This window comes from Chiroxiphia lanceolata, chromosome 1 (assembly GCF_009829145.1).
Source record: "Chiroxiphia lanceolata isolate bChiLan1 chromosome 1, bChiLan1.pri, whole genome shotgun sequence".
Classification (NCBI taxonomy): domain Eukaryota; kingdom Metazoa; phylum Chordata; class Aves; order Passeriformes; family Pipridae; genus Chiroxiphia; species Chiroxiphia lanceolata.
The window spans coordinates 123,535,711-123,562,556 of record NC_045637.1 but is presented as its reverse complement, the minus strand read 5'-3'; the positions used below and the strand labels follow the sequence as shown (position 1 = coordinate 123,562,556).

General features: G+C 38.5%; 1 protein-coding gene across 1 annotated transcript in view; it reads right to left on the bottom strand.

The window, feature by feature from the left end:
• RAPGEF5 (Rap guanine nucleotide exchange factor 5) overlaps positions 1-26,846 on the bottom strand; it is a 163,170-nt gene that overhangs the window by 116,514 nt on the left and 19,810 nt on the right. Inside the window, exons 2-7 of the mRNA XM_032686305.1 lie at positions 17,413-17,463; positions 16,182-16,288; positions 15,051-15,172; positions 13,554-13,722; positions 8,410-8,476; positions 1,213-1,261 (exon numbers count right to left, since the gene is read on the bottom strand). Of these exons, the coding sequence (XP_032542196.1) occupies positions 1,213-1,261; positions 8,410-8,476; positions 13,554-13,722; positions 15,051-15,172; positions 16,182-16,288; positions 17,413-17,463 (565 nt within the window). The remainder of the gene's footprint in view (positions 1-1,212; positions 1,262-8,409; positions 8,477-13,553; positions 13,723-15,050; positions 15,173-16,181; positions 16,289-17,412; positions 17,464-26,846) is intronic.

Sequence of the window (26,846 nt, the reverse complement as noted above, 5' to 3'; positions counted from 1 at the left end):
AAAAATGCATCCAACCATGTCTTGAATATTTTTATCACACTTACATTTTCACAAGAAAAGATATTGCAGAAACACCTACCACATCTTCTTGATGACTCCAGTTTAAAACACCATGTTGTATGTTGTGCATGTGTTGCGTGTTATAAATTTTGTGCTGTACTCGTAAGCCACAAATAAACATATACAGATATTATGACACAGTATTATTAACACATCAAAAAATAACTCAAGAAGTGCAAGATCCATGACCTTGGTTTCTCAAAAAATCACTGAAGATCACAAGAGATGCTTAGTGAAAATACTCCTAAAGACCTGAATGGCTTTGGGAACCTGCTAAAAAACTTAAGGCAACTCCACCTCTGTTTTACTCTAGAAATACATTCAATTTGCTACAGATTAGCTGCTCTATACATGAAGATATCAGAGAGTTAACCCCGTATAGAGTCAAGTCTGGCCAAGTAGGTTTTGTCAGTTCCCACAGAGTGCTCGGAAAGCACAGCTCCCTTGCTTCCACTCCAGCTCAGCAATGCAGACACCACCTCCTGAAGCATCTGTGCAAGCAAACCCTGACAGAGCTGAGATGACCACATATTTCAGTGCCTTTGCATTGTAACAGCAGCATTTGCTATAAATGCTTTTACTGTCAGAGACTTTCAATTATCCATTTATCTTTCCTCTTCTACTGTCCCAATCACAAAGATGTCCTTTACAGCCATACAAATGTCTAGACAGGAAAGGACACCTTTGTGCATGAAGTTGTCCTTTTGCTTCAGCATAAAGAAAAACACCTGGATGGGCAGGTAAAACACTGGTATAAGGAAAAGATGATATATGAGATACTGAGCCATAAAAAAAATAATAGGGAACCTACCAACTTATTTGTCTTAAATGTAACTGAAATAAAGACATCAGCTTCTTTCCTGAAGTGCCAGCCCAGAGAAAATGGTGATTTTTGTGAGAAAGAGACCCAAGTTCAGATTCACATGATTTTACCACAAAACACTGACCTTATTAACTAGGTTATTAGATGTGATGTGATGAGCTAGAGGAAAGGAAGCTTGACTGTAATTGCATTGTGCTATATACACAGATTCTCCATCACTATCTTTGCTTCCCCACGTTAATAAGACAGCAATGACAATTCAAGTACTTCAATAAATGACAAAAGGGAGCAGTGTTACAAAACCCCCTCTAAAGTTCAGCCTGACTCACCTGACTTCCTTGCTTTCAAGGCAATGACAGCAGCCAGTTCTCTCTGTACCTGAAACATCAGGAAAAGAAAGGATGGTTATAGTCCCTAGCACAGTCAAGCAAAACAAAGTTCAACACTGGCAAAATATCAGCTATCAATTCTTTGGAGCAGTCAGCTGCATGTGGAATTATGCAGGTATCTGGTTTTGAAACTACAGTCAGTTTTCCTAGCAAATCTATTTCCTTTTCAGCTGGGCATTCTGTGACAACTTTTTTGTTTTTAATTTAATTTAATGTAAATACCACACATTCCTTAGGGAGCAGGCAATTCAGTAGCCCAACCTGTAATTTATTTGCACAGCATATCTGTTTCACAAGTACGCACTTGAAGTTTCTCCCTTTCCTTGTTACATATTTGGTTTGCCTCTGATGAGCACACTGTAATGCTGATTTAACGTGTGACTCCAGAATAAGCAAGTTCTCCATGCTGAAGTTTGTCTGAGGTTCACGTACATAATTGATATTAACTTTCTGGATCTTTCAGGAGGAAACAACCTCTCCTAATAGCATGACTGATTGTTTCGGGACCAAAATTTCACCTGAGATGAACATGCAGAAGTCAGAGGTATCTGATTTTCAGTTTGACAGGCTATCTCACTGGTCTGTGATGACAGCTGCCATGCTAGCCAGCTCCATTCCTTGCCCTCTTGTCTCTGTCGCCCTCTTCTTCATATTTTCCCTATACTGTCTACAAGGCCAGCTACTGCCTCTTTAGCCAGCTTGACTCTACATCCACTTTTCTGCATAGGTCTATTCCTTCTTACATAATTTCTTTTTCTATCATTTCCCTACGCATTATTCTTATGCTTCAGACTTCTTCACCATCATCTGTCCCACTGCTTGCACATGGTCTACAGCACCCCAGACACTTTCTCCTGCATACATCTCAGCTCTTTCCCTCCTCTGCCCCATCCACACTCTCAGATCCTTTGAACACCTCTCATCTTCTTCCAGTTTCCCAAATTTTCCTAAGACAGCCTGCCTCTAGTATCAAAAATAAATAAATAAATAAATGAGACATTTCAACTGTTTTTTGTAGGGATTGTCTGACCCCTCTGTACAAAGTCTCCAACAGCACATACTAACCATCTTGTCTAACAGACTTATGCAAAGCTCAAGGCTATTCTGCAGTGGGAGTTTTCACATCCAGTTTCTGAAAGCATGTAAAATTTCAAACATCATTCACAAGACATGGTTTGATCGGAATAAGGCACAAAGCTCACAAAGGATCCCCCAAGTAATACAATTACTACTAACTGTCAACATCCCACTCTTATGACTCTGAAGAAAAGTTTGAAAATGTGAAAGAAGAATAGTTAATATTATATTGGTCTGTGCAGAAAGACAGACAAAAACACTCAGGGCATCTCAATACGATGATAACTCCAGCACCCACTGATCAGATACTCAGCAGCCACCCAGCAGTACGCTCTACATGTGTCAGAAGGCAGTCATACCAGAAGCCACATCCTCTGCTTGCATCCTTCCTTCCCTTGTGGCAAAGGACCAAGGAGATTTTTTTTGCTGTCCTTGCAAGGTACAAGGATCTTTTCTGTTCCTTGATGTTGCCCTACTGAGAGGGACAAGAGTTTTCTGCCACTCCAAGCAGGAAAATATGAAGGCAGTGCCCCCGTTTTCTTAAATGTCATCCTGTTTCCAGCACAATTGTGCAAGATGGCAGTATTACCATCCCTCCCTTCCTTCCTGTACACCCATTCCCATGTCTGGAGAAATGTTATTCATGGCTAATGTAAGCATAAACTGAAAGTAAAATGGGAATGAACAGTTCTTCCGTGGAAAAACAACTTGTGTGCTTGCTTGCAGCAATTACTATACGCTAGTAATAATACACACAAGCTATCCAGAGTGAGAGGGGGATTTTCAATAAAAGCCGAAGTTGTTTCTGAATAGCACCACCACAACTTTTCATGACTACACTGCTCAGAGCCTCTCTGCTCATTAAGCTCAGCAGGAGATACCAATGTTGATGCTTCGATTCTGGTCTATTCTCACAGGTTACTGACAGTAAGAAACAGTGCACTGATGTCTCATCTTTATCTTTTAGCATTTAATAAATACATTATCCCAAGATTAGCCTTAGAAGACGCTACAACCTGCAACAATTGTAAACATATCACTTAACCCAATTAAACAATTGAAAAATGCAAATCTCTCCATGCGTGTGAAAAAAACCCCATCTGCTCAGAAGAAAAGGCAGCATTGTGGCATCCTGCAGTTATATTTGCAGTATTACTTTTGCACCTGTCAAGTTTGAAAGACAGTGTTAAAATCACAAAACGCTGTTTTTCAATATTTTATCTATATTAAACAAAATATCCCATTGCTTGCTCTGTGCCAGGAATGCAGCAGGAATATTACTTAACTTGAGCAAAACCCTTCAGCAGGAGAAAATATATTTCTCTAGTGCTACTATTAAGCAAAAGTTTCTTCATCAAAGGGTTCCATCCTGACAACTTGATGCTCTCTCTCATAGGATTCACTCCAATCACAAAGAATTGGTACTGCTGAGCATCCTTCTGGATTTGATTGGTGTCCCTAGATTTCATAATCTATAGGCTTTTGTCTATTTTAGCATAAATGCACTTGACATCTCTGCTGGACACGCAATTCCTATGCATCATCACACCAATGGAAATGCATGCACAACATTCATTCCTCACTGCACAGATGCTACACATTATCATACTTCTTCCTAATAGGATTTCAGTTACTGCCTGTTTGAAAAGATCAATAGTTGCACATTACATTGAAGACAATAATGCAGACTCAAAGTAAAATATATGTTCAAATAAGAACCACACCTACCGTATTGAAATATTAAATTAAAAAAAAATTGGTTTATACATACAGCTTGCCACTACAACGCTACCACTATTTAAATAGTATCCCATTTTGAGTAGCACTGCAGATGTCAAAACTGATTCTGTTTAAAGGTCAGCTTAGCACACAGTATTTACATAAATATTATGAAAATCTGAAAGAGAACATTTTGAGTGTGTTGTTGGTATGTTATCACATCTCAATCAGGGTTTTTTTTGCAATCTGAACAGAAAGAGTGTGCATACAGAGTGGTACCCAGGTATACTTCTGCGTGATTAAATACAAAAGGTATATTTACGTGGGGAGTCTTGTCTTCAAAGAATAGAGGTAGAGATTTTTGAAAAGTAAATCACAACTAATGCTCTTCTCTTAGCCACAAATCTGGTCATTTATCATAGAAAGCATAGCTGTGCATATAGCAGACAGTGCATACCACCTTTACTTTTTTCCCTTCTCTTTTTTCTGCCCTTAATAGTCCTTAGTGAAACAGTATTCCAGGTATCAATGTGCCAAACAGGACCTCAGATCTCGAGACAAAGTGCCAAACCTCAGAGAATTTCAAAATTAAATCCTGCAACAGAAGTCTCTATACAGCAGGGTTTTGAAAAATGATAAGAGTATAGTTCATATTTTTGCATCTCAAATTACAATAGTTTGATGTGCTCTAAATAAAAGTAGTATTGGCTGATGTCTTAAAGTACCAGAAAACCATTTTCAAGATACACTTCATTAACATCCTGACACGCTTTTCTGTTTTATCACAAGGTAACGTAAAAGCTTCGCAGCGGAAACACTCATAGTTATCCCTCCACGCTCTGGTTTTAGCAGACAAAACACTGAATATGAAGCTGCTCTTTGGGACATGGCAGGGGATACATGACAGCTCTGGAATGCTTTTTTAAACCTGTGAGTAATCATTGTATTTTCTTAAAAATTCATGACCAAAGAGATTATGTGATGCAAATGTATTTCCAAGGGCACTTTGCACTGCATGCATGTCAGCTGCCTTTAAAATTTAAGTTTGATGGTGTTGTCGATGCCTCATTGTAATGAAGCATATGCTATCAGCATATAATTTGATAGGTTAAAAGAGCGATTTATATTTTAGGCACACAGACTCCTCCAGTGTTGCTTGGGCTGGATCTTCACAATCAGTTTAGGTTTGAAAATTTGGGACTTTAATCCCCTGAAAAGAAAAGCTGACACAGAAACTTTCTTGTGACATGAGAAGAATGTTTTATTCCAAGAAAAGCAAAACGAAAAACAGAAAAGACAGCAGTGGGATTTGTATCTCTAAACCTCCAAAGTCAACTGTAATCTTGGACTGCTTTAGTGTTGTCTGGAAGTAGGGGTTTAGGGGTTTTTTTCCACTTCTGAAATACTGGTGTGGAGAGTATCATGAACAGGATTCTGAATCACGAATTCTTCAAGGAAGGCTGGTTTGATTGTGTACAAAATACATAAACACTCAGTAAGCCAAAAAGCCATAGTGAACACATTTCCAGCCATGGCTAATACCTTCACTTTTTGTTTCCAGATCCTGCTTGCAGAACCCTTTTTTCCCATATAAATTCTGAAGTTTTCTGTAAAGAAAAAAAAAGTGAACCTTTATACTGGGGAGTTCAACACTCTGTTGAGTGGTGTAAGCTGAGGGTTAAGTTTCCTTGGATGTAAAAAGGCTCTCCATAAAGTTGCAGTGAGTGCCTTAGATCCATATTTACTCTATGGAGGAAAAGCAATATTCTAGAGGGATGAAAGGGAAAAGTTCATATACAGATGTTAATGTTTGGAGGATTCTGCTCTGGTCTTGTGCCTTCTCTCCAGGATGGACTAGAAAATCATTACAGAGAGCCCTCAAAGTTCTGTGGAAAATCAGAAAATGCAGGAGAAAAGATCAGACATCTTGAAATCACCATGGCAATAGATGGACTCAGGCCATCTGGAGTTGCAACTGCCTAATTTTTCTTTAGCTAGTTAGCTACAGTAATAAAATGGTTCATTTAAAAAAAAAACTGTCCATGTGCTCTACTGCTGGAATCATTCAGCATGTAGTTCAAAGGTTTGACCTTGGAAGTTAGATGTGAAACACTCTGAATTCACTGTCAATTAGGTGTTTGAGGATATGCATGGTATTCCAGTGTATCCAGCAGCAGTTAGATCTAGTTCTTAAACTCAGAAAAACACTTTGTTTTGTTGAGTGCTTCTCTTTTTTTTAACTGACAAAATCCCCATTATTCTATTTTTGAGAGGCAAAGCTTTTGAGGGATACTGGCAGTGTTTTATAGAGTTGGTAGATTTTGAGTTTTTCAAAAGATATAACTTTGCAGAAAGTATTTAGTGTTTTTCTACTTTTTACTTCTTTGGAACTAAAAATGGAGGATATTGAGGTTTTGAGTTCACCTTTCATTTTAGTTAAGAACAGAAGGTAAAGAAAACAAGGAGTTTGAATATAGAGAAAATTTGAAAAAATAAAAAATTAAAACACAGCCTTTTCTCATGTCATACATTTTAAATTATTTTTGCGTAAGGTTGAGCATACAGAACCTTTGGCTTTTCAAACACATTACAAAATGTCTTTTGTAAAGACATTTGTCTTTAAAAAATATAAGATAAATTCTCCCTCCCTTCCATTTTTCAGCAATTGCAAGATAGTACTTCACTCACTTTTCTTAAAATAGCTCTTGTCCTCATGCCTTTTTCATAACAACGGCTTGTTTCGCTTTCATTTCTGTACTTTCTCACATACCCAAAACAGAACTAACACTAATTCCATGATTTATGTGTGACATTCACAGAACCATACAATCACAGAATGGTTGAGGTAGGAAAGCACCTCTGGAGATCATCTGATTCAAACCACTGCTCAAAGCAGGGTCAGCCAGAGCAAGTTGCTCAGAACTGTGTCCATTTGAGTTCTCAACATCTCCAAGGATCAAGAATGGAGAGGAGACTCCACTACCACTCTCTTGTAATCTGTTCTACTGTTTGATCACCCTCACCGTAAGTAAGTTTTTTGCTTATGTTTAAGTAGAATTTCTTTTACTTTGTGCCACTCCTGTCAGAAGATGTCACCGAGAAGAGCCTGGTTCCATCTTCTTCATTCCCTTCCATCAGGTATTTGTACACATCGTTCCATGGTTCCATGGCCTTCTGTTCTCCAAGCTCCACTCCCAGTTCTCTCAGACTCTCCTTGCAAGTCAGATACTCTAATCCCCTGATCATCTTCATGGTCATTTGCATACACTCCAGTACATCCATCTTTTGTACCTGGAGTTCAGAACTGGACCCAACACTCCACATGTGAAACACCAGTGCAGAGTAGAGGAGAACAATCATCTCCCTTAGCCTAAGGATAACACACTTACTAACACAGCCCAGGAGGTACTTGCTTCCTCTGCCACAAGGGCACATTTCTGGTTCAATCTGCTGTCCACCAGGACCCTCACTCCTTTTCTGCAAAGCTGCTCTGAACAGCTTGTATAGAAGCCTGAAGTTATTTCTCCCAGATTCAGGATATGGCATTGCCCTTTGTTGATCTTCCTGAGAATCCTGTTGGCCCATCTCTCCAGACTGTCAAAGGTCCCTCTAAATGGCAGCACAACAATAGAATTATTTAGGTTTGAAAAGACCTGTAAGACCATAGAGTCCAACCGTTAACCCAGCACTGCCAAGTCCACCACTAAACCGTGTCCTTAAGTGCCACATCTGAAATTATACAGATTTCATTAAATTGAGTGAATCTAGCCTAACTTTCTGAAGTCCTGTCTGTCTGCATCTTAGAACAATGACCTTACAAAAAGATAAACAAGATGTACAAACTTCTAGCAGAGACAGGATAAGCTGTTGTTTATTATGGTGAAGTTTACTGAGGCTAAACATAGTCGGAAAGCCAGATACTCAGTTTTTCCAGGTGGGTGTCCTCATAATTTTATGATAATCTACACCAGGATTGCTGAAACCTTCTCTCTCCCTTTGCCTCCCATCCCATCATTGCCTTCACATTGACATACAGTTGACCAAGAAGGTCTGAGTGTAAAGCACGTGGCACAAAAATTACCATGATCCTCCAAACTGGTATCTCCTGGGCTATGAACAGCATGTATTCGAAGAGAGAAGGCTGCAGCAGTCCTTGCTTGGATTGATTTTAATAGCTTTGGAGTTGCACACTAAGGCCTCAGTAAAACTTTCCCCTTCCACAGACTAAAAAAAGTAGTCTGCATAGACAAACATCCATTCACTAAGTCTTTAATTTGAAGGATCCAAAACACGACAATATTTCAAACACGATCAGTACAAACTTTGATGCAATGACCTTACCGCAGAAGTGAGACGAGCAAGAATTTCAGCGTTGGTTTCTGCCGTATCTTCTATTTTTTGATCAGGCCTTAAAAAATAAAAATAAGATTTTTATCATTTCTTTCATTCTGTTTCAACATCTTTTGATTCCTGGAAAGTAAGGAACTATGCAGCCACAGGCACTAATGTAAAAGGGCCTTTGAGATTCCACATCAAAATGATGACTGCAACATGACAATAATTAATCGTGTCACTAACGACAGAGTATACTCTCTGTCCCTTGCTGTCAAGAACTCTTTTGATCAGACCAACATAAAGCAGTGAGAGAATTCTTCAGTTACAAAAATATGATGAAGAACTGAAGAATGCAGGACCCTCTAGATCAGAGTAGCTTATGAGACTGCATATTTCACTTTGCTAAAAACATACTCTATCAACAGAGCAAAGAGTTTTCCATCTGCCCACCACCCAGCTTTGCTAAGATGTGGAGCAGCACCTAAGGAATGTAAGCTCATGCAGATGAAAACAGACAACATCAAAATAACAATATGACATTTATAGTTTGATATTTAGAGAGAATAACTGAAAGTGAAAATAATACATTTAAGAAGATATAAATTAACAAACTAAAGCAACAGCTGAGAACATTATTAGGTTGTCTTGACAGTTACTCACAAGAGAGAGAGACTTCACATGTCTTTGCAAAAGAGGGGCAGTGCAGGAAGAACCCTGCCAGAAACTGTCCCAGAAGTCTGGCCCACATGGACAGTCTGGCCACACAAAAGCTGCTATGGGCAGTACAGGATAGGACTGTGTTTTTCTTTAAAACAGTCTAATTCCTATCATCAAAACATCTGTGTTTTAGCTTCCTATAGAAGCTTTATTGAAAATCAGGAGAAAGATACCAATATGGGTGTGTATATATAGGTTATTACTACAGAAGGAAGTAAAAGAAAATGCCCTTGAGATCTTTATTTTTCATGGTATTCAAGAAGCAGTGGCACATCAGCAAGCTGAGCAGATACACAAAACTGCAGCTGCTGTAATAAACATAAATCCCAGGTATTAGCAGAAGCTTCTGTCTTTGACTAAATTACTTAATTGCTTATGTGCCTTGATGTCCTCAGGGAGAGAGCTGGCAACACATCTGGAATACTCAGCTGGTATATTGCGGTTCTTACATCCCATGTCCAAAAATTTCATTCCTTGATTAAAAAATTAAGGTCAGAAAGCACAGAATGACACATGCATTCATTTTGGGGCAAGCGCATTCGGACTAAAATGGTAATTCAGATTAGAAAGCACAATTATTTTCACAACTGCTTTTCTATTCAAAGAAAAATGTGATTTAATATTTTAAGTTTTATAAACAGCCTGAAAGAAATAAATGAATGCATTTTCATTTACAACGACTGATTTATTCAGGCTTTCTCCTTATAATTTGGAATGAGATTAAAACAGCTGATCTCTTTAGATGCCTAAGTTTCTCTACACATCTGATCTCTTCTGATCTCCCAGAACCAGACTAGGACTTGATTCTTCTACAGAGGTAGAAGATAGCAGTTCAGTAGACACAGACACAGATGCAATCTATAAACCCACAACAGCACATAGCCCAGCTATTTCCATCTTGGGCCTTTATCACTTCATCTTCTATTTAAAAATACTCCCAGTATTCATCTGCGTGTGAGTACCAAATACTTCTGAAATCATTAATATACTAAAAATTAGTATGAGCTCTACAGAATCAGAGGGGAAGAGTGTATTATGACACCCAAGTCAGTGGAAAAAAAGCAATATTTATCATTCCAATTTTTTCAAAAGTAGACAGCCAGGATCTAGTAGGGCTGGTACCAAACAGGAGCTCAAAGCCCAGGCAAACTAGCCTAATGCTTATACAGTTCAGTGGCCTGTGAGCTCAGTCTGCTAAGCAGGCAGAGATGCGGGGATGCTTGCCCTAGATTTGCACGCGCACAAGTCAGTCTCCATGCAATACCTGAGAGCTGTTTGTGTTCAGCAAAAGCTTTCCAGGAACTCCATAAGGCAGTAACTAAACAAATATCTCATCCTGTCTATTTGCATTAAAACCAAATTACTTTTAAAAATTATTACTTTTCTGAAATGAATAAAATGTGAATTCTTTCACTGAGTCTCATCAGTGGTTTTGGGAATTAGGTGTTGTTATAGACACCTCCATTTACAAGGAAGGAAATAGAAGCACACAAGGATTAAACACCTGGTACAACACCATTGCAGAAACTGGAAAAGAATTTAGGAAGCATCGGATTAGAGCCTAAGTGATCCCTCAAGGTTGTAAGGAAGTCCATGGCACAGCTTTCAATACAGATTTTTTGTTCCTAGATTATCGCAATATTCACTTCTTTTCTACTCAAGTAGAACTGACTGTGATTAACATCAAGTGTTTAATGACTCCAAGAGGCCTCTGCATCAGTCCCGTCTCATCTGATTTTACAGGATCTCAGGGTCTTAGTATCCCAATTTTTTTCCATGATGGATTCCCCCCAATGTAGGGAATTTGCCATGGTCAAAAGGCAATAGGGAGCATTTATTCAGAAACCATAAGTACATCTCAGACTTCAGAAAGGTGTTTTCATTGTAAAGCTTACTACAGTATTATTTGGTAACACCCCTAAAACTGACCAGAAACAAATATAAATCCATCAAGAATCCGTACAGCAAGTCAAATCTGAGCCATGTTTATTTAATGGTGTTTCCAGAGTAGCTGCTAAAGGAAGTCCCCAGAGTTGCTACTGCCTACTCAAGTGAACAGACTCTTTCTGGGAGAGCAGAACCATGGTACTTCAGAGATCCACTGAGGTACCCAGCAGTCCAGGCAAGGCAAGGTTGCTGCCCACCAGCTGCAGAGGAGATAGAGATCATCTAGCCTCTGGGACCACCAGGAGACATCCAGTGTTGCCTTCTGGTGTACAACCAAGCAGTAACTTCTGATTTCTTCCAAAGCAGGGAATCCAATTAATAAGGTAAGAATTTCTCTATCCCTATGTACATGCAGAATGCCATCAACACAAATTAGGAGAAAAACTAGGACAGAAAAATGAGAATAAAAATACCAAATTACAAAAAATCCTATGCTTCTAATGGTATGCAAAATGGCTTATATATTTGAGAAAAGACAAGCACTCACTGCAGGAAGGAGTTTTTAGAATTGCTGTCTTTCTTCATAAAAATAAGTATATGGGTTTATTTAACCTGCTCAGAAAACTTAACAAACACCTCATCACACCTATTCCTTTTCAGACTGTGTTTTAGTAGTGTATTATTTGTATCAAGCATGAAGAATTTTGAACCTGGAAAACCCTCCTTCCCCTTTAATATCACACTCCTTCAAGACTATACTGTTATTTAAAATTCAATTCCTTCAATATATGCTTTTTTAAAAAGCACCTTCACAATCTGACAGGTAAAACCTCCAGAAAACAATTCTTCTGTGAAAATATTCCCAAAAGGAATTCAGCTTCAACGAAAATTTGAATAATGGGAGCAGGAAGGAGCTGGAATAGTACATTAATGAATAATTGTTCAATTCATGTGACAGGGATCATCCTCCACTGGAAATGACAGTTGTACTGAAATGATAAAACTGCGAAGCAGACTGTAAACTCAAACCCAAAAAGTCTTCAATCCATTTTCCTACCCAGCATCCTTCAGGTAACACATCAATATGACCTATCTGGTCTGTCTTTTTGATTTGAAGCCTTTGTACAAGTAGTCATGAACCATGAAAAGTGGCCTGATTTGCATTGATAATGAGGAAAACTCCAATTCCCATTGAAATGAAGATGAAATTTCCCTGTTATTTAAGGGATAGACAAACTGTTTAGCAACAGTCAGCTGGAAGACAAGAATTTCTATTTGCAAAAATAGTCAAAGGTTTTCTCCTATATGAATCATCTGCTTAGAAGATTACATTCAGTCCCCTGTTCTAGCCAACCTGGGGTCCTTGTCACTTGTCTACACTGTCTCAAGTTGACGAAATTAAGGCATTTTCAGATACTGTCAGTATCTGATTGGTGAGGGCAGTCAGTAACACAAGAGGGAATCAAATTTCTGTCCTCAGCCATTCAGAGAAATTATTGAGATTTTTTTCCTATCAGCTCAGCACATCTGAATTTAAGAATCTAGGCTTAAGACAGCTTACAGAGACTTTGGCCTTCGTGGTTTTTTTAAGTATTTCTATTGCACATTCATTTGAAAGAATATGCTTTTAAACGCTAATATGTAGAGAAGGCAAGTACTTACAGAAGAAAGTTTTGTCTTTGTCACTAAAGAGAATAAATCCTAGTACTGCCAGAGTAATAGTTCTCCATAGCATAAATATTGGGTTTGAGGATTCATCATGCTAGGGACAATGAAAGAATTTAACCCAGCTTGTCTATCCAGGCCTACTGCTGCAGATTTGCTCAGGCATGAAGGGTCATGAGCCTCCAGAGTTCTCACTAACACCCTTTTTCCTATCTTTTGGCCTTATCCTGTGACACAAATAGCTATATTTCCTTCTAGCTGCTCTAAATAGCCAACATCAGAGCACAGTCATATCACCACAGAGCATATGATAACATCCAATAGTTAGGTGGAAGAGGACACATATGGGCAGCAAAAATCTTAAAAGGCATATTCTGAAAAAGGAATAATAATGTGATACTACAGAGCTCTGGCAAAAATGCAGTAGAAAACTAAAACGAAAAGACTGAAGCTACTGCATTTCCACCCATCTACTCTATCTTTCTGAAAGCCAATCCTGACACATCACAGGGGCATCTGATCTGCTAGTCAATCAGTTCCACAGCATGCCTGCTGCCAAAATCACGCCAAAGATCCAAACGTAAGAGGAGACAAAAAAAATCACGTGCCTAAATAATACAGCAAGCTAGAGGCAGCAAGTCAGTGCCTAAGAACTACAATATGCCAAAAACCCCAAGCAAAGTGCCTTCGTTTATGTATCCAGACTAATCTTCTCAGAAGAAAAGCACATCTCTACAAAACTTGGGGTTGATTTTAAAGATTTTAAAGGTTTTAAAGCTGGCTCATTTGCAAGGTGATTTGGGAGTAAACAGTGTCATTATAAGGCCAGACACTTATAAAATAGTCAGCAAAGTTGTAAACAGCTGTATATGCACACTTACAGATTACACATGTCAATCCTGGGGGGAGACAACGGCAGTAGTTGAAGTAGCAGCTTTACTCCATTTTTCCATTCCTCTTCTTTCTCAAATTCACAGAAAAGATAGGTACATTCATCCGCTGAGAACTGGTAGAAAGCATGAGTGTCTTGAAAATAGAGTTGTCTGTCCACTGTTAGAAAAAATAACATTAGATACTGTTTAAACCTTCACCATGTAAAGATTCCATGTCCCCACCACATTCTGCATTGCACTTGACTTTAATGCTGAGTTGCACCACCACACGGGTCAAAAGGACCAAAACTTCAGCATAGGAACAATCCCACCCTCTCATATTAACTCAGTACATCCAAACAGAAGAACCTCAAAACCTCAATCTGAAGATCTCCAAGCTCCTGAAATTTGAGTATTAAGACTGCTGACTATTTAATCAATTTTAGAATCAGTTCAGGATTAGGGGACAAAAACCTTCCTCTTATTAGACTTCTGAGTCACGATTTCCGTTGGTTTCTAAACTGTTCTCACTAATAGTCAGGCAGGAGTAAACAAAGCTCAATAATGAGGATCATTATCCCAGCTTCATATTCAGGGCTACTGAATTTGTAGACTACACCTGGGTAAGATGATGCGCCAGTCATCTTCCCTGAAAAAAATGGGATTGAACTGGGAACCAAGGACAGAGCCCAAAGCCAAAAGCATAAGTTCCTGCATAAGTGAATCATTCAGCCTTTGCTGAGTGTGCATGACCAGACATATTGTCAGTGTAGTTGAAGAAAACCTTTAAGTACAATGTCAGTGTACATAGGCAGAAATCTTCTATAACACCTCACTTTTTCACAAGAAAGAAGTTAACGTCTAGCACAGACCCCAGGGTGGGGTATGATCTGAGTTGAGCTACCTAAGTAGTCCCAGCCTCAAAGTAATCATCAGATTTCCAGAGGCTGGTTACCAGTGTAGTTATCACCAACCACATTAGCTGGACCAATCAGTTTGGTGAGGAAGGTGGGAACAGCAGGGTAGAACCTGGCCTCACCAGCATCTCAAGGATCTGGATCCTCTCTCAATCTATTGTAATCTAAAATTATGGAAAACAGAGAAGAAAGGAAAATCACTAATAGCTAGAGAAGTGATCTGGTGCAACCACAATCTGTAGTGACTAAACAGCTGCTGTCTTATGGAAAACCTAAATCACCTTGCAGAGGAAAGAAAAAAACAGCTGGAAAAGACACACACACAGTCTGCAACTTGGTAATAGGTAACTAAATCAGTAAAAGCAAAAGAAAGGAAATTGCTGAAAAGTAGGGATTCATCTTTGGTACTTATGAAATGAAAGGTCACAGAGGTAAGCCTGCCAAAAAGACAGTAAAATAAACAACTGGCAAGAAAATTGGATCAATCTCTGCTTTTACTCTTTTCCTCCTCCTATCAAAAACATGAGTCTTGTCCTATGCAGGAGAAATGCGTAGCCTTCCTCATGCTAGAATTACTGTCAAGACTGACCTGATAATATAATGCCCATATCCAGAAGGAGCTGCCACACTCCAACTGCTGTAGATCTGCTCTTAACAAAAGGGCATTGCTCCAAAAGCCAGTCTACCAGTTCTGATCCAACACAGCTTCTCCTGAAAATAAGCAAAACATCACTTCTTACACTACAGTAATGTTAAAATGTTCTTTTATGATAAAGAGCTACTTTTTAAAGCTATTGAAAGTCAACCTTTTTGTTCAGCAGAGCAAACCCTTTGTCTCAATTGCTAATTTTTGTAATCCTATTCATTTCAAGGGAAGAAATTACTCTGGCAAGTCTCAGGGGATACCCCTAGCTACAATGAGGGAACTCATGTCAGATGAGCAAGTTCCCTAATTCACGTAGCACACTTTGCAATATGTAATATTTTTATCAGTTTGTTCTGCATATGGTCATCCAAAGATGCATAAGAGCTAAACAAAATACAACTTTTAGCCTCAGGATTTTATTTCTTTTTTGAGCATAAGCAATACAGCTACACAATACGTGTAAGACCTTGAGTGCTGCTATAGGATGTACTTAATCTTTCACATTATTAGTAAACATAGATATTTAAATAATTTTTTTTAAAAGTAGTGGATTTTTCTTAAATAGAGTTATGAATGAACAGTGCTATAATAGAGAGATGCACATTTTGGTATAACTGAAAATAGGAGGAAGCATTTATGTTGTAATGCAACACAAATGGAAAACCACTTCATTACAAAAATATTCCATAAATTACATGCCAAAATCACTGTGTCACTAAATCTTAGGAATCCAATTAATCTCTTTGATAACTCCAGACCAGGGCTGAATTAATAGTCTTTCTTTTCAACAAAATAAGTGACAAACACTATTGTATATGAAATCATAAGCAATTTAATTAATGCATAATTAATTCAATTAATTAATTGATTTCTGACAGCTAACACTGTAACATAAGAAAAGATATTAAGATACATGAGATTTTAAAGAATTTTTTTAGAGAAAATGTTTTTAATTCTTTGTAAGATACACAAAATCTCACACTCAGAGAAGAATTTACTCTCTTGTCAAATCAGGTCATATATAAATGCAAATAAAACCCATAAAGTTGATTAAAAGAAATGATTTTGAGTTACCTGCAAATGCCAGTAAGGTACACCCTGTCTTTAATCAGGTCAGATGCTTGTAGGGTAAAAATATTCCTGAGAGCTCTCCCAGCACAGGAAGAACTTTCTCCATAAATCTGAATGAAAAGAGAAATTGAAAACCGTGACAAACAGGGATTTATTCCTGCTGTAGCAAATTGCCTTGCCACTGTCCGCTCCCTCTCTCTGAGCGACGCCTTCTCCCCACCTAAGTGACAAGCAAGCAGTCAAACCCTCACAGGAAACGCACCCCAACTTCTGCCATGCCCAACTGTATCACAGGTTGCAGACGCCCCCATGAGCTGGGCTGCTTTTAGATTTGTTGCCTTAGAAAAGCAGAGGTTTTACTATCTGCCAGCTTTACCTTTGAACAATAGACAAGTTAAAATGAAAATATGTGTTATTCTAGCAAAGCAAAGTGACTAATATATTAACCATTGCAAAATCACACAAATACAGTTTAAAAACCCCATAATTTCATGTTTATTTGAGCTAAATAATTTAATACAAGAAAGAGCATTTAATAGACTTTTCTTTTTGTTCATAATCTATGATAGCTACAGATCAGTTCATCCATGCATTGCCAGGAGGATGTGGCCTTTCAGAATGGACATGCTTTTTACTTCCTCACACCTGATTTCTACCTTACACCTCAAGGCTGCACATGTGCCTATCAAAACAGAACCCAACTTGATCTTCTATAAAACTGTGTTCCACCTGTACTCTGTATACCACTCCTTACTGATGAATTTACCTTGGGCTTTTATTGTGATGTTTCCTCACATTCCAGCAAACACACTAGTAACACAAATAACTAAACTGAAAGGAAAACAATGTTATCTGGTTTCCTTTTTTGTTTGTTTGTTTCCCATGTTCAGGAATCTTTCAAGGCATATAAAATAGTCCTGAGAAAGTAAAGTTTTGTGACATGCAAAAATAAAGTTCTTAAATATTGTAAAAGTAAGCTAAACAGTGGCAATCATTTAAATGACTGAGAAGCAAGTGCACATTGGAATTCACAACAATTCAGTTTGCAAACTCAGTAACAGAAAGAAGTGATTTGTATAAACACACACACAAAATGACAACTTCTTAACTGGATTTAACTGCAGGTCGCATTTACAAGTGTCTTCAAAGCTATGATTAAGAGGTTGAACCAAAGCAAAAACATTCCTAATATGTTGTTTGATGAAATGGAATTAAAAAGAAGCTTGAAAAGTACCTTATTTGAAGGAGTTTCCAAGTAGGGATTTGAAATTCTTCTGGACAGGGTCTGTAAGATAATTCGGTAGACCTTTAGTTTTGTTCTGGATTTTGCATAAAAATAAAAAAGGTAGCAGCAATCTAGTCTTTTAGCTATTGAAATCTAAATAAAAAAGAATTTATCAAATCATCTGAGTAGTCTGACATCTCCAAATAATATTTTTTTTCACATCAGGAAAAAGGTTTGGTCAACTCTGTCCTGTGTTGTTTGTTACATTTTATTCTTGATCTGGAAAAGATGAGCAATGAAGTGGCAAAGTCTGTAGACAACACATAATTATTTGGGTCAGGAAAGACCAGAAATGACAGTGAAGAATCTCAAGATAAACCTGAAAAATGCTGGGTGAAAAGACAGTATCATGATGAGTTCAACATCGAAATCAGCACGTACTAGAGGGAGAAAATGTAATTACACATACTCTTAAGGAAAACTTTATCGATTCAGTAAAGACACCTCAGGGTCACAGAACACTTCTCAAGGAAGACCACTCTTCTAAATTAAATTCTTAACTGTAGTTTAAAGAAATTAGGATAAATGATGAATAAAATGGTGATCAACAGGGAGATAACTAATGTAGATCAGCGTTATCTCTGACGTGCCACATGTTGCACTGGTAACAGCATCTCAAAAAATGAACACTCCAATGTTAGAAGGGATTTGGACAATATTAGTAGTAGGAATAATAAAGGATTTGGATAAGTTTTAATGTGAGAAGAGACAGAAAAGACTGTGTCTACCTTACAAAGGAGAGATTACAAGAGACGTAATGCAGTTATACAAAATATCAAAATGACACAGAGAAAAGACAAAGACAGGGTTTCTGTGCTCTGCTTTACATTACATGAGAATAAAAAAATCACTCAATGAAATTAGAGAGGATTCATATTTGAGGAGACAGAAAGTGATAAATAAGTCTTCAGAGGAGGAAAATGCAAATGCCAAAACCTTACCACTGATCAATAAAGATTAGGATTTAAAGTTATAAAATTAACAGTGAACCAGAACTCTGGAAGGCAGAGAGAGGACAAACATCTTCAGGTCACCCAACCTTTACTCACAACAATACTCACTGTCACTGTTAAAACACAAGATATTGTCTATGCTGATGCTTACTTGCAACTTCTATGTTACTACAAGCCACATATGACATAAATAAACATTGCCTAAAATAAACCTGGAAGCGGAACAGAAGATGTTATGCAGGTGCACTGGCAACAAAATCGGAAGATCATGCAGTGCTCCCTCACATTATTCCAAATTGTAAGCAGTATAATTAATTCCTCGCTTTGAGAAGGATCCAATTCTCACTTGGTATATTGCAATCATAAAGAAGCCCTCATCCTTCACACCTTGTAAGAATCACAGAATCCATATTTCAGTAGCACCATCTGCTTTTTTCCCCCTGTATTTTTGTTACTATATTTTTAGAAAGGGAAGGGACAAGGAACACAGAAGCATCTAACGCTGTTTACCCTTCCATGCTCATCCCAAATGTGTAGTGTAGTTCCATGCATAACAGTAGCTCCATACAGAAATATTATAACATACAAGCTTAATTCCCCTCTCCCATAACCAACAAAGATGCTGTAAGCGTGCAACATTGCCTCAGATCCCACTTACTTTTCCTAGCCGGCATGTCATTGACACCTTGGTTCTGCAGCAGCCCGACATACCACCACTTCACTTGGTTTCTGTCCAAGTCTTTCATTCAACAAGCCTCACTCCCTGCAGCAGCACAGTCAAAGCCAATACATCGATTTCCCCCCTTCCTGCTCCCTTCCCAGACTGGCACTATCAGAGGACAGTTGAGCCTCAGCTGGGGAAAACACTGCTACTGCAGTGTGAAGTTACATGACAGTGTCAGATGAAACTCAGCAAAAAGGACAAATTTGGTTGCCTTCTACAACAGGGTTATAATAGTGATGGATAAGGGAAGAGTGACTGATGCCACCTACCTGGACTTGGGCAAAACATTTCAGACGAGGTAATGGCTACAATGTACCACAACTGAAATGTTTCTATACCAAGGCACTCAGCATGAGGAACAAACAAGAGGAACTCAAAGCTTGGGCCCAGTCCCAGAGATTTGACATCATTGGCATACGTGAAACCTACTGGGATGAGTCCTGTGACTGGAGCACCATGCTGGATGGTTACAGGGTCTTCTGGAGGGACAGGTAGGGAAGAAGAGAGAGGGGCGGCACTGTATATAATAGAAGGGTTGGAATGTACGGAGCTCACAGTTGGCAGTGGTGCAGTTGAGAGTCTCTGAGTTAGAATCAAGGGGCAAACAAATAATGCAGATGTCATCATGGGAGTCTGCTACAGATCTCACAGCCAAGACAATGACACTGACAAATTATTCTCTGAGGAACTAAGGGACACCTCCAATTCAACTGCCCTTGTCCTTATGGGGAACTTCAAATTGCCAGAAATTAACTGGGAGCATCACACAGCAGATACAACCCGGGTCAGAAGATTCCTAAAAAACTTGGATGACAACTTTATGGAACACGTCGTAAGGGAGTTGACTCAGAAAAATGCTCTCGTTGATCTGCTGCTTGTCAACAGAATGGATCTCGTGAGCGAAGTAGAGACTGATGGCCATTTTGGCCACAGTGACCACGAAGTCATTGAGTTTAAAATCCCTGTTGATAGGAGGAAAAGTGCCAGCAAAACCTCAACACTCTGCACATGAGGAGAGCAGACTTCAGGCTGCTCAGGGAATTACTAAGTAAGGTCCCTTGGGAAAATGTTTTTGCAGGTGTCGGTGCCCATCAGTGCTGGTCACTTTTCAAACGTGAACTCCTAAGAGCAGGCAATTCTCAAATGTCAGAAATCAAGCAGGCAAGGCAGAAGGCTGGCTTGGCTAAACAGGAATCTTCCCTTGGAAATAAGGCAAAAACAAAGGTGTATGCCCAGTGGAAGCAAGGTCAAGTACATTTAGCCTGTCATGCAGGAACCCAAACACCCAAAATTTCTACAAACATAAGAAAATAGAATCTAATTACAAGAAAATAAAACAAAAGTGGAAGTGGCTTTCTGGAATAGAAAAAATTATCTTTCCTGTTGATACTAGTGCAGCCTGTGTAATGTTGAAACACTCACTGCAGTTAGGCTGAAATTGATAGTGAATTTTAGGAGTTTATGTCCTAGCTACCATGATAGAGACCTGTTTCTTTTCCTTTTTTTTTTTTTTTTTTAACATGCCTCAATAAATATTCAGTTCACCTCTGTTCATTAGACTCTACTTTGGCTGCTGATGACAGACCGGACAGTCCCCTCTAAGAGAGAGGAAGAGGTAGTGGATTAGGGGTCCAGGCTTTTTTGAAAACCCCAGCCTTTGGGTGGCTGTGTGGGGGAAGCACCATTCCTCCCTGAAGGTATCTAGTAAATATAGGCTGCTCCTCCCAAATTGTTTTGACACACACGGTGATTCAAAATACATTTGCAAATAACTAAAATTGAGCCAAACTGTACTTTTAGAGCAAATTAATTAGTCATCAAGCAAACAACTCATCTCTCATAAAAACTACCTTGGAACAGTTATTACTGCCCATGCCAAGTGCTGCTTTCTAGCTACAGCCACCCTGGCATTCCCCTGTGCCTCTTCACAAGCTTGAGGAGAAGCTTTGCCAAACCACATGTCAGGGAGAGGATGGGGATGTGGCAGCACGTGTGGTCCTGGGACAAGATAATATGTGGAGGAGATCCAGAGCACCTGGTGTCCTCCAGAAGGGCTGTCCCATCATACATTAGTAGCTGTGCATAAGTGGCTTCAGCTTCCCTGCTAGGGATGAAGGAAGAAAGAAGCAGGGAGCTGGTGCCTTGGGCTGGACAATCAGAAGCCTGAACCATGAACGTGGCACAGGGATGAATGACATTGTTCTAGGTTGAGAACACAACTTATATGTGGCAGGAGAGGACAGCTGGGACAGGATGCCCAGGAGAAGGTTTTGGGATAGGACTGCTAGGATCCAAATCTGAATATACCACAGAATTTAGCCTGAAATTGGGAAAAATTATAGAGGTGTTTACTGTAGTAAGCACATGGAGTAAAAAATGGTGTGAAAAGAATGGGAGGATTAAAATAAAATTACCAGCAAGAAATTAAAACCAGAAGGAAATACTTCTTTACACTCCATATGACAATGGAATTATCAGCCAAAGAATCAAATATTCTAGCTAGATTTCTAAAAGCACAGGCTAATTCAGTGACTGATACTACTATGCAAGGTCTATATCTGAGTTTAAATTAATATTGCTTCAACTGGATAGTTATTTTTAAACAAGTTAAGAAATTCTGACATTACTTAAAGCTAAACATGCAAAGGTATTGATGATAATATTCTGATTTGTGAGCATAAACTGATTTTTTAAAGGTTTGGAAAGCAATGCCCCCAAGACATACTACACAATAAGTAAAGTGTACATACTAATGAAGTACATTTTGGTTTCCACTGGAAAGAACAAGCTGTATCTTACTGTAAGATGCTGACTTAGTTCTTTACTCAGGAGAGTACTGAACTGGCTCCACTATAGCAACTCCCTGTGTATTTACTACAGCCTGCTTAATGTTCTATTCAAGGGCTAATGGTACTACAGAGCATGTTTTTAGTCATACCTTACAGAGATACATTTAAATTTTCTACTCATTTTTAACCTGGGATTTTGCTTTGGCCTCATCTCAAATCGAGAGAATGATTTGCCTACAAGTTGCTTGTGCTTTGCCTCTTGCCCAAGCTGTTCCAACAACTGCTGATATTTCTGCCACTGCCAGCACTGCAGTCACAGTAGCATCAGCAATGCTCCATACATCTGTTAGCAATTTAATCACCATGATGCTCAGAAAGAAAGAAAGCAAGAGTGCTTGGAGTTCCAGTTCAAGTGCTTTCCTCAGGTGGGATTTAGTATGGTGGTAGCAGCCAGCAACCTGTCTACACTAGAAGTCATGCTGTAACACCTCAAAAGAGGCTGCAGAAATTGCATGAAAATAATAATTTCAAATATGGAACGGAAATGTTTTGCCTTTCGTCTCAGAGCTTCTGATATCCATGTGCAGTTAGCAAGAAAAAAAAACTGACAAAAATCTTCTAGAGTGTGATTTATATTAAAACTAAAATAAATGAGAAAAGGCAGAATTATGGATCTTCTTCCCTAACAAATTGTTCAAACTTCCACTCCATGTTTTTCAAATATCTAGGTTTTTAACTGGTTGTGTTTCTAAAATACGAGCACGATAGTCTATGCTTAGGAGTTTGCAATGTGCAATCAAACTTTACCTGTTTTCAGTTTACAACGTACTCATCAATATTTGCCTGTTTGATCAGGACTTAATTTACAAACATGCCAATGATCAACTCCACAGTGCTGAGCAGTTCTAGGAACATTTTTGTTATATACAAATATAAGAAAACAATCATCCATAGTTTCAGGGAACTATCACTATGTCCCTAAAGAATTCAGTGTAACACTTGTGCATTTCAAATTGGATTACTCAGTATACTTAAAATTAAGCAAATGCTTCTGTGCTTTTATTCCCTAAATATAAATAGCTTAAATAAAAAAATCTCATTTTGAAATGCACATGGTGTAGCACAGACTACCTGGTAATGAGATCATTTCTATTCCCTGACAGGGGGATTTTTGCAAATACTCAACACCTGAATCCTAAATTGGCTAATGTGACCACAAAGGAAATCATATATTCAGACACATATCCAGCAAGCATTTAGCATCCAAGCCTAAAATACACTTTCACAAGTATTCATGTTGGAAACTTCTCACATTCCAACCACGGGAGCGTATGGAAAAAGATCACAAACAAAGCTGAATCCAAATTCACCTTCAAAAAAAATCATCTGTTTATGCTTTTCTCTTTTTACTGATCATTTGGTTTTAAGAATACAGTGGCTCAGGAAAAATTTAAAAAGCCATCAGAGGTTTTTATTTTATTTCCCTCACTTCTCTCCCACTCCACACACAAATCAAAAAGTAATTATTTTTGTCCTAACCAGATTTCTTTCTCTTACTATGAACCATGACAATGATAATGCCATAACAGCAACAGAAAACACTGCAACTGCTACAACTGATAGAATTCTGTGGGTTTTTTTCATCAAAGAGATTTGCTGGAGTTGCTCAAAGCAAGCAGCTATAATAATTAGGGAGTTTCCACTTCATCCCTGATCTGAACATGAATCCCGAAACAAAGCTGGGCTGTGTACCTGCCTGGCACACCCTCCACAACCTGCAACACAAGAAGGTAGCAATTTCCGCAGGAGTAAACGCTCATTTATTCCCAGTGCTTACTCATGCCAGGCAAGGAGTGGGGGAAGGGAAAAAAATTACTGAACAATATGACTTATCACTTTGCCACCCTTTAATTTTTTGTATTTGACATCACTTGCTACTGTCTAAATTATAGGTGTTCTAAGCAGAAATAAGACATGGGTGTTGTGTTTAGTAGATGAAACGCTACCATTGTTTGAGGGTGGCTGGATATAGGGAGTGTTGTCATGAATCCCCAATCCGTTTCCATGTGGCAACAGATTTTTTCTTGTTGCTAAGGCACAGCAAGCAGAGTTGGTTGGGAAACTAGATGAATTTCAGCAGATGTAATTCATATGAAACCATAGAACATGCCTGATTTTTTGCCAAACAATATTCATAACAAACAACCTTCCCCCACTGCTCCTTATGAAACCCACCATCAGAATTCACGGGTAATGAAGAACAACCAATGGAAAAGTTCTCTCCATTAATATTTATTTAAGATTAAATAAAAAACCCTTTATAAAGGATCTTCTTTATAAAGGAAAGACCTTCTCCTGATCATCTTAAACTTCATATACTTATGTGTAGCATAAAAAGGTGAAAAAGCTGTAAAAAGAGAAATCCGTATTCAGCAGAGTTTGCAATGTAGGGTTCCCAGATGAGTTTGCAAAGCTCTCTGGAGAAATCCAAATGGGTCATTAATAAAAGAAAATCAAGAAGTATATTCTCATCTGTTTTCTGTATAAAAAGAACTTACAAAATAACTTATTTCACAAAGGCGAAATCAACAACTCATGGTTCATTCTCACTTCCCCAAAAAAAGAAAGGCATGTGGGAAGAAAATGGATGCTTTTTATACAGACAAGCAATGCTCTTTATGTTTAAAGACTTATTTCTGAGACAGTAGCAGTCAGGAAAACTATGCCTTTAGAAGCATTTCTCTATTTTCCAGTACCTAGCAAACTAAATATGGCTGAATGGGTTTGTGCTACAAATAAAACTCTTTTAGTTAATCTGGCACAAACCAGCCACTTTCAAAGTCTCAACAGCCTAGAGTAATTTAGTGTCCAAGAGCAAAATTTATTTGCAGTGCCCAAAAAAAGTTAATAGAAAAGAATATCACAGAAGACAATATGGTAGGGCTGGCTGGTATCTCTCCTCCATCTTCCTCCATCCTACCATGGAGAAAAGTCCAGGATAAATCTAGCTTCAGGAAGGCACCAACAGAGGCCCAAACCTCCTCTGTGTGTATCTGGTGTCTCAAATAAAGCTACAGCATCCTGACACCTACTCAAATTGAGAGAAAGGGAAGAGTGGTAAACTGGCAGAGGGGGATGCCTTGGTTAGAAACTTTATGTTACTAAAAGAAGGAGATGGCCACCCTCCTGCTAATGATGAGTTCCCACGATCAGATTAAAGTACCATAAAATCAGGCTGCCGACAAGCAGGTCATATCCTCTCTACACCTCCTGATTCAACTTCCCATTCCCACTGCTCTTCTCCTTTGTGCTTCCACATGTGTCCATGTCCTGAACCAAGCTGAGAGACTCATTTAATAACGATTAATTTTAACCCAGATTATTTCCCTCCTCCAGGTCACCGGGGAGCCATGCAAACACAATCCGGCAAGGCGAGCAGCAGGGGCACGGGCAAAAGCAGTGGGACGTGGAGGGAGGCAGGAAGGAACAGCTGTGCTCAGAGGAAGCACTTGTTTGTGCTGAATTAAAACTATCCAAGGAATGATGGCATAAAACCTGCCTAATAAATCCTTTTTATGTTGACAGAGCAGTGTCTCTGCTCTGTCAACATAAAAGGAAGTTAACTGTGCTCACAAAAAATGTCAATACAAAATTCAGCGGTGTCAGTAACTGGGAACTTCACCTCCAACTCCATGTTCATGTTAAGTGCATCAGCTTAAACAAAACAGGATTCCCATCTCATTTAACTCCATAGATCAAATGTAGACTACACAGGCTACAGACATAATTTACAATATAGAAAAAGAGTTTAAATAAGTTTTCTCTTCTGTGTCTTATAAAAAGATAATGGACATTTTTAACTTATATGCTAATACAACGTTTGCAATGAGAGTTCATTAAATATGGAAAAAAGGAAGAATCCAAATTTTACTGCTTTTTATCATGCTTTATATAACGTTAAAACATGCAGAGTACACTTAATTGTCTATTCATGTTCCTTCATTAACCAAACTTTATCGCAGCATTTGTGCTCTAGTTTGTCATTTCAGCCATACCTTTCCTAATGCCACCTTAAAAGCTTCCCAGTGCATTTTACCATTCCTGGTTGTCAGCGACATTTCATAGGAAAGTAGTATTCTCCCTTTTTTTCAGTACAAAATAGGCACTGTACAGACTGTCACCATAAACATTTAGCAATACTGCTGTACTTATTCCTCTTTAAACGTCAGCACCTAATAAATACAGTAGATGGTCTTTGCAATCTATAATTTTGTCCCTAGCCACCAGCATGTGGTTTGGTTTTGATCTGAAGGGCAGTACATAAGAGCAGATGGGTTTCTAAGTCATATTAAAATTTTATGTAACAATATTTCTAATAATGCAAGTTCGAATTTAAAAGTACATTATTTGGAGCTTTCAAAGGAATGCATACTGAATATTTCACACTAGAATTAAAAAGATGTTCCCAGTGACAGGTTACCATTTCTTTTCAGCTAAATCTAAATGAAGACATCAACAAAAGAGTTAAAAGAGAGATCAGGAGTAGGAAAACACAGATTGTCTGCATACTTAAAAGCTTTTCAAAGTACCTCTGTTGTCATATTTCTTGTGTTGCCAGCAAAATACCTTCTCATTTCCAAATTAAAAAAAGAGGAAGCAGCATAGCACATCAACTTGACAAAGGCATTCTGAAAGCCAGGCAGCCTGACTCAAAAGCATGCATTAGTAAAAAGAAATTTCATTAGGAAATTGCGTGTCACACACAAGAATAAATGCTCAAGCCATAAAATCTTCTTCCTGGAGTTTTCACAACTTCACCAGACAAGATTCTGCACAATTGCTCTGGCTTTGAAGTTTGCCCTGCACAGATTAGGAGATCGATCAAACAATCTCCTAAAGGTCCCTCAGAAGCCAAAG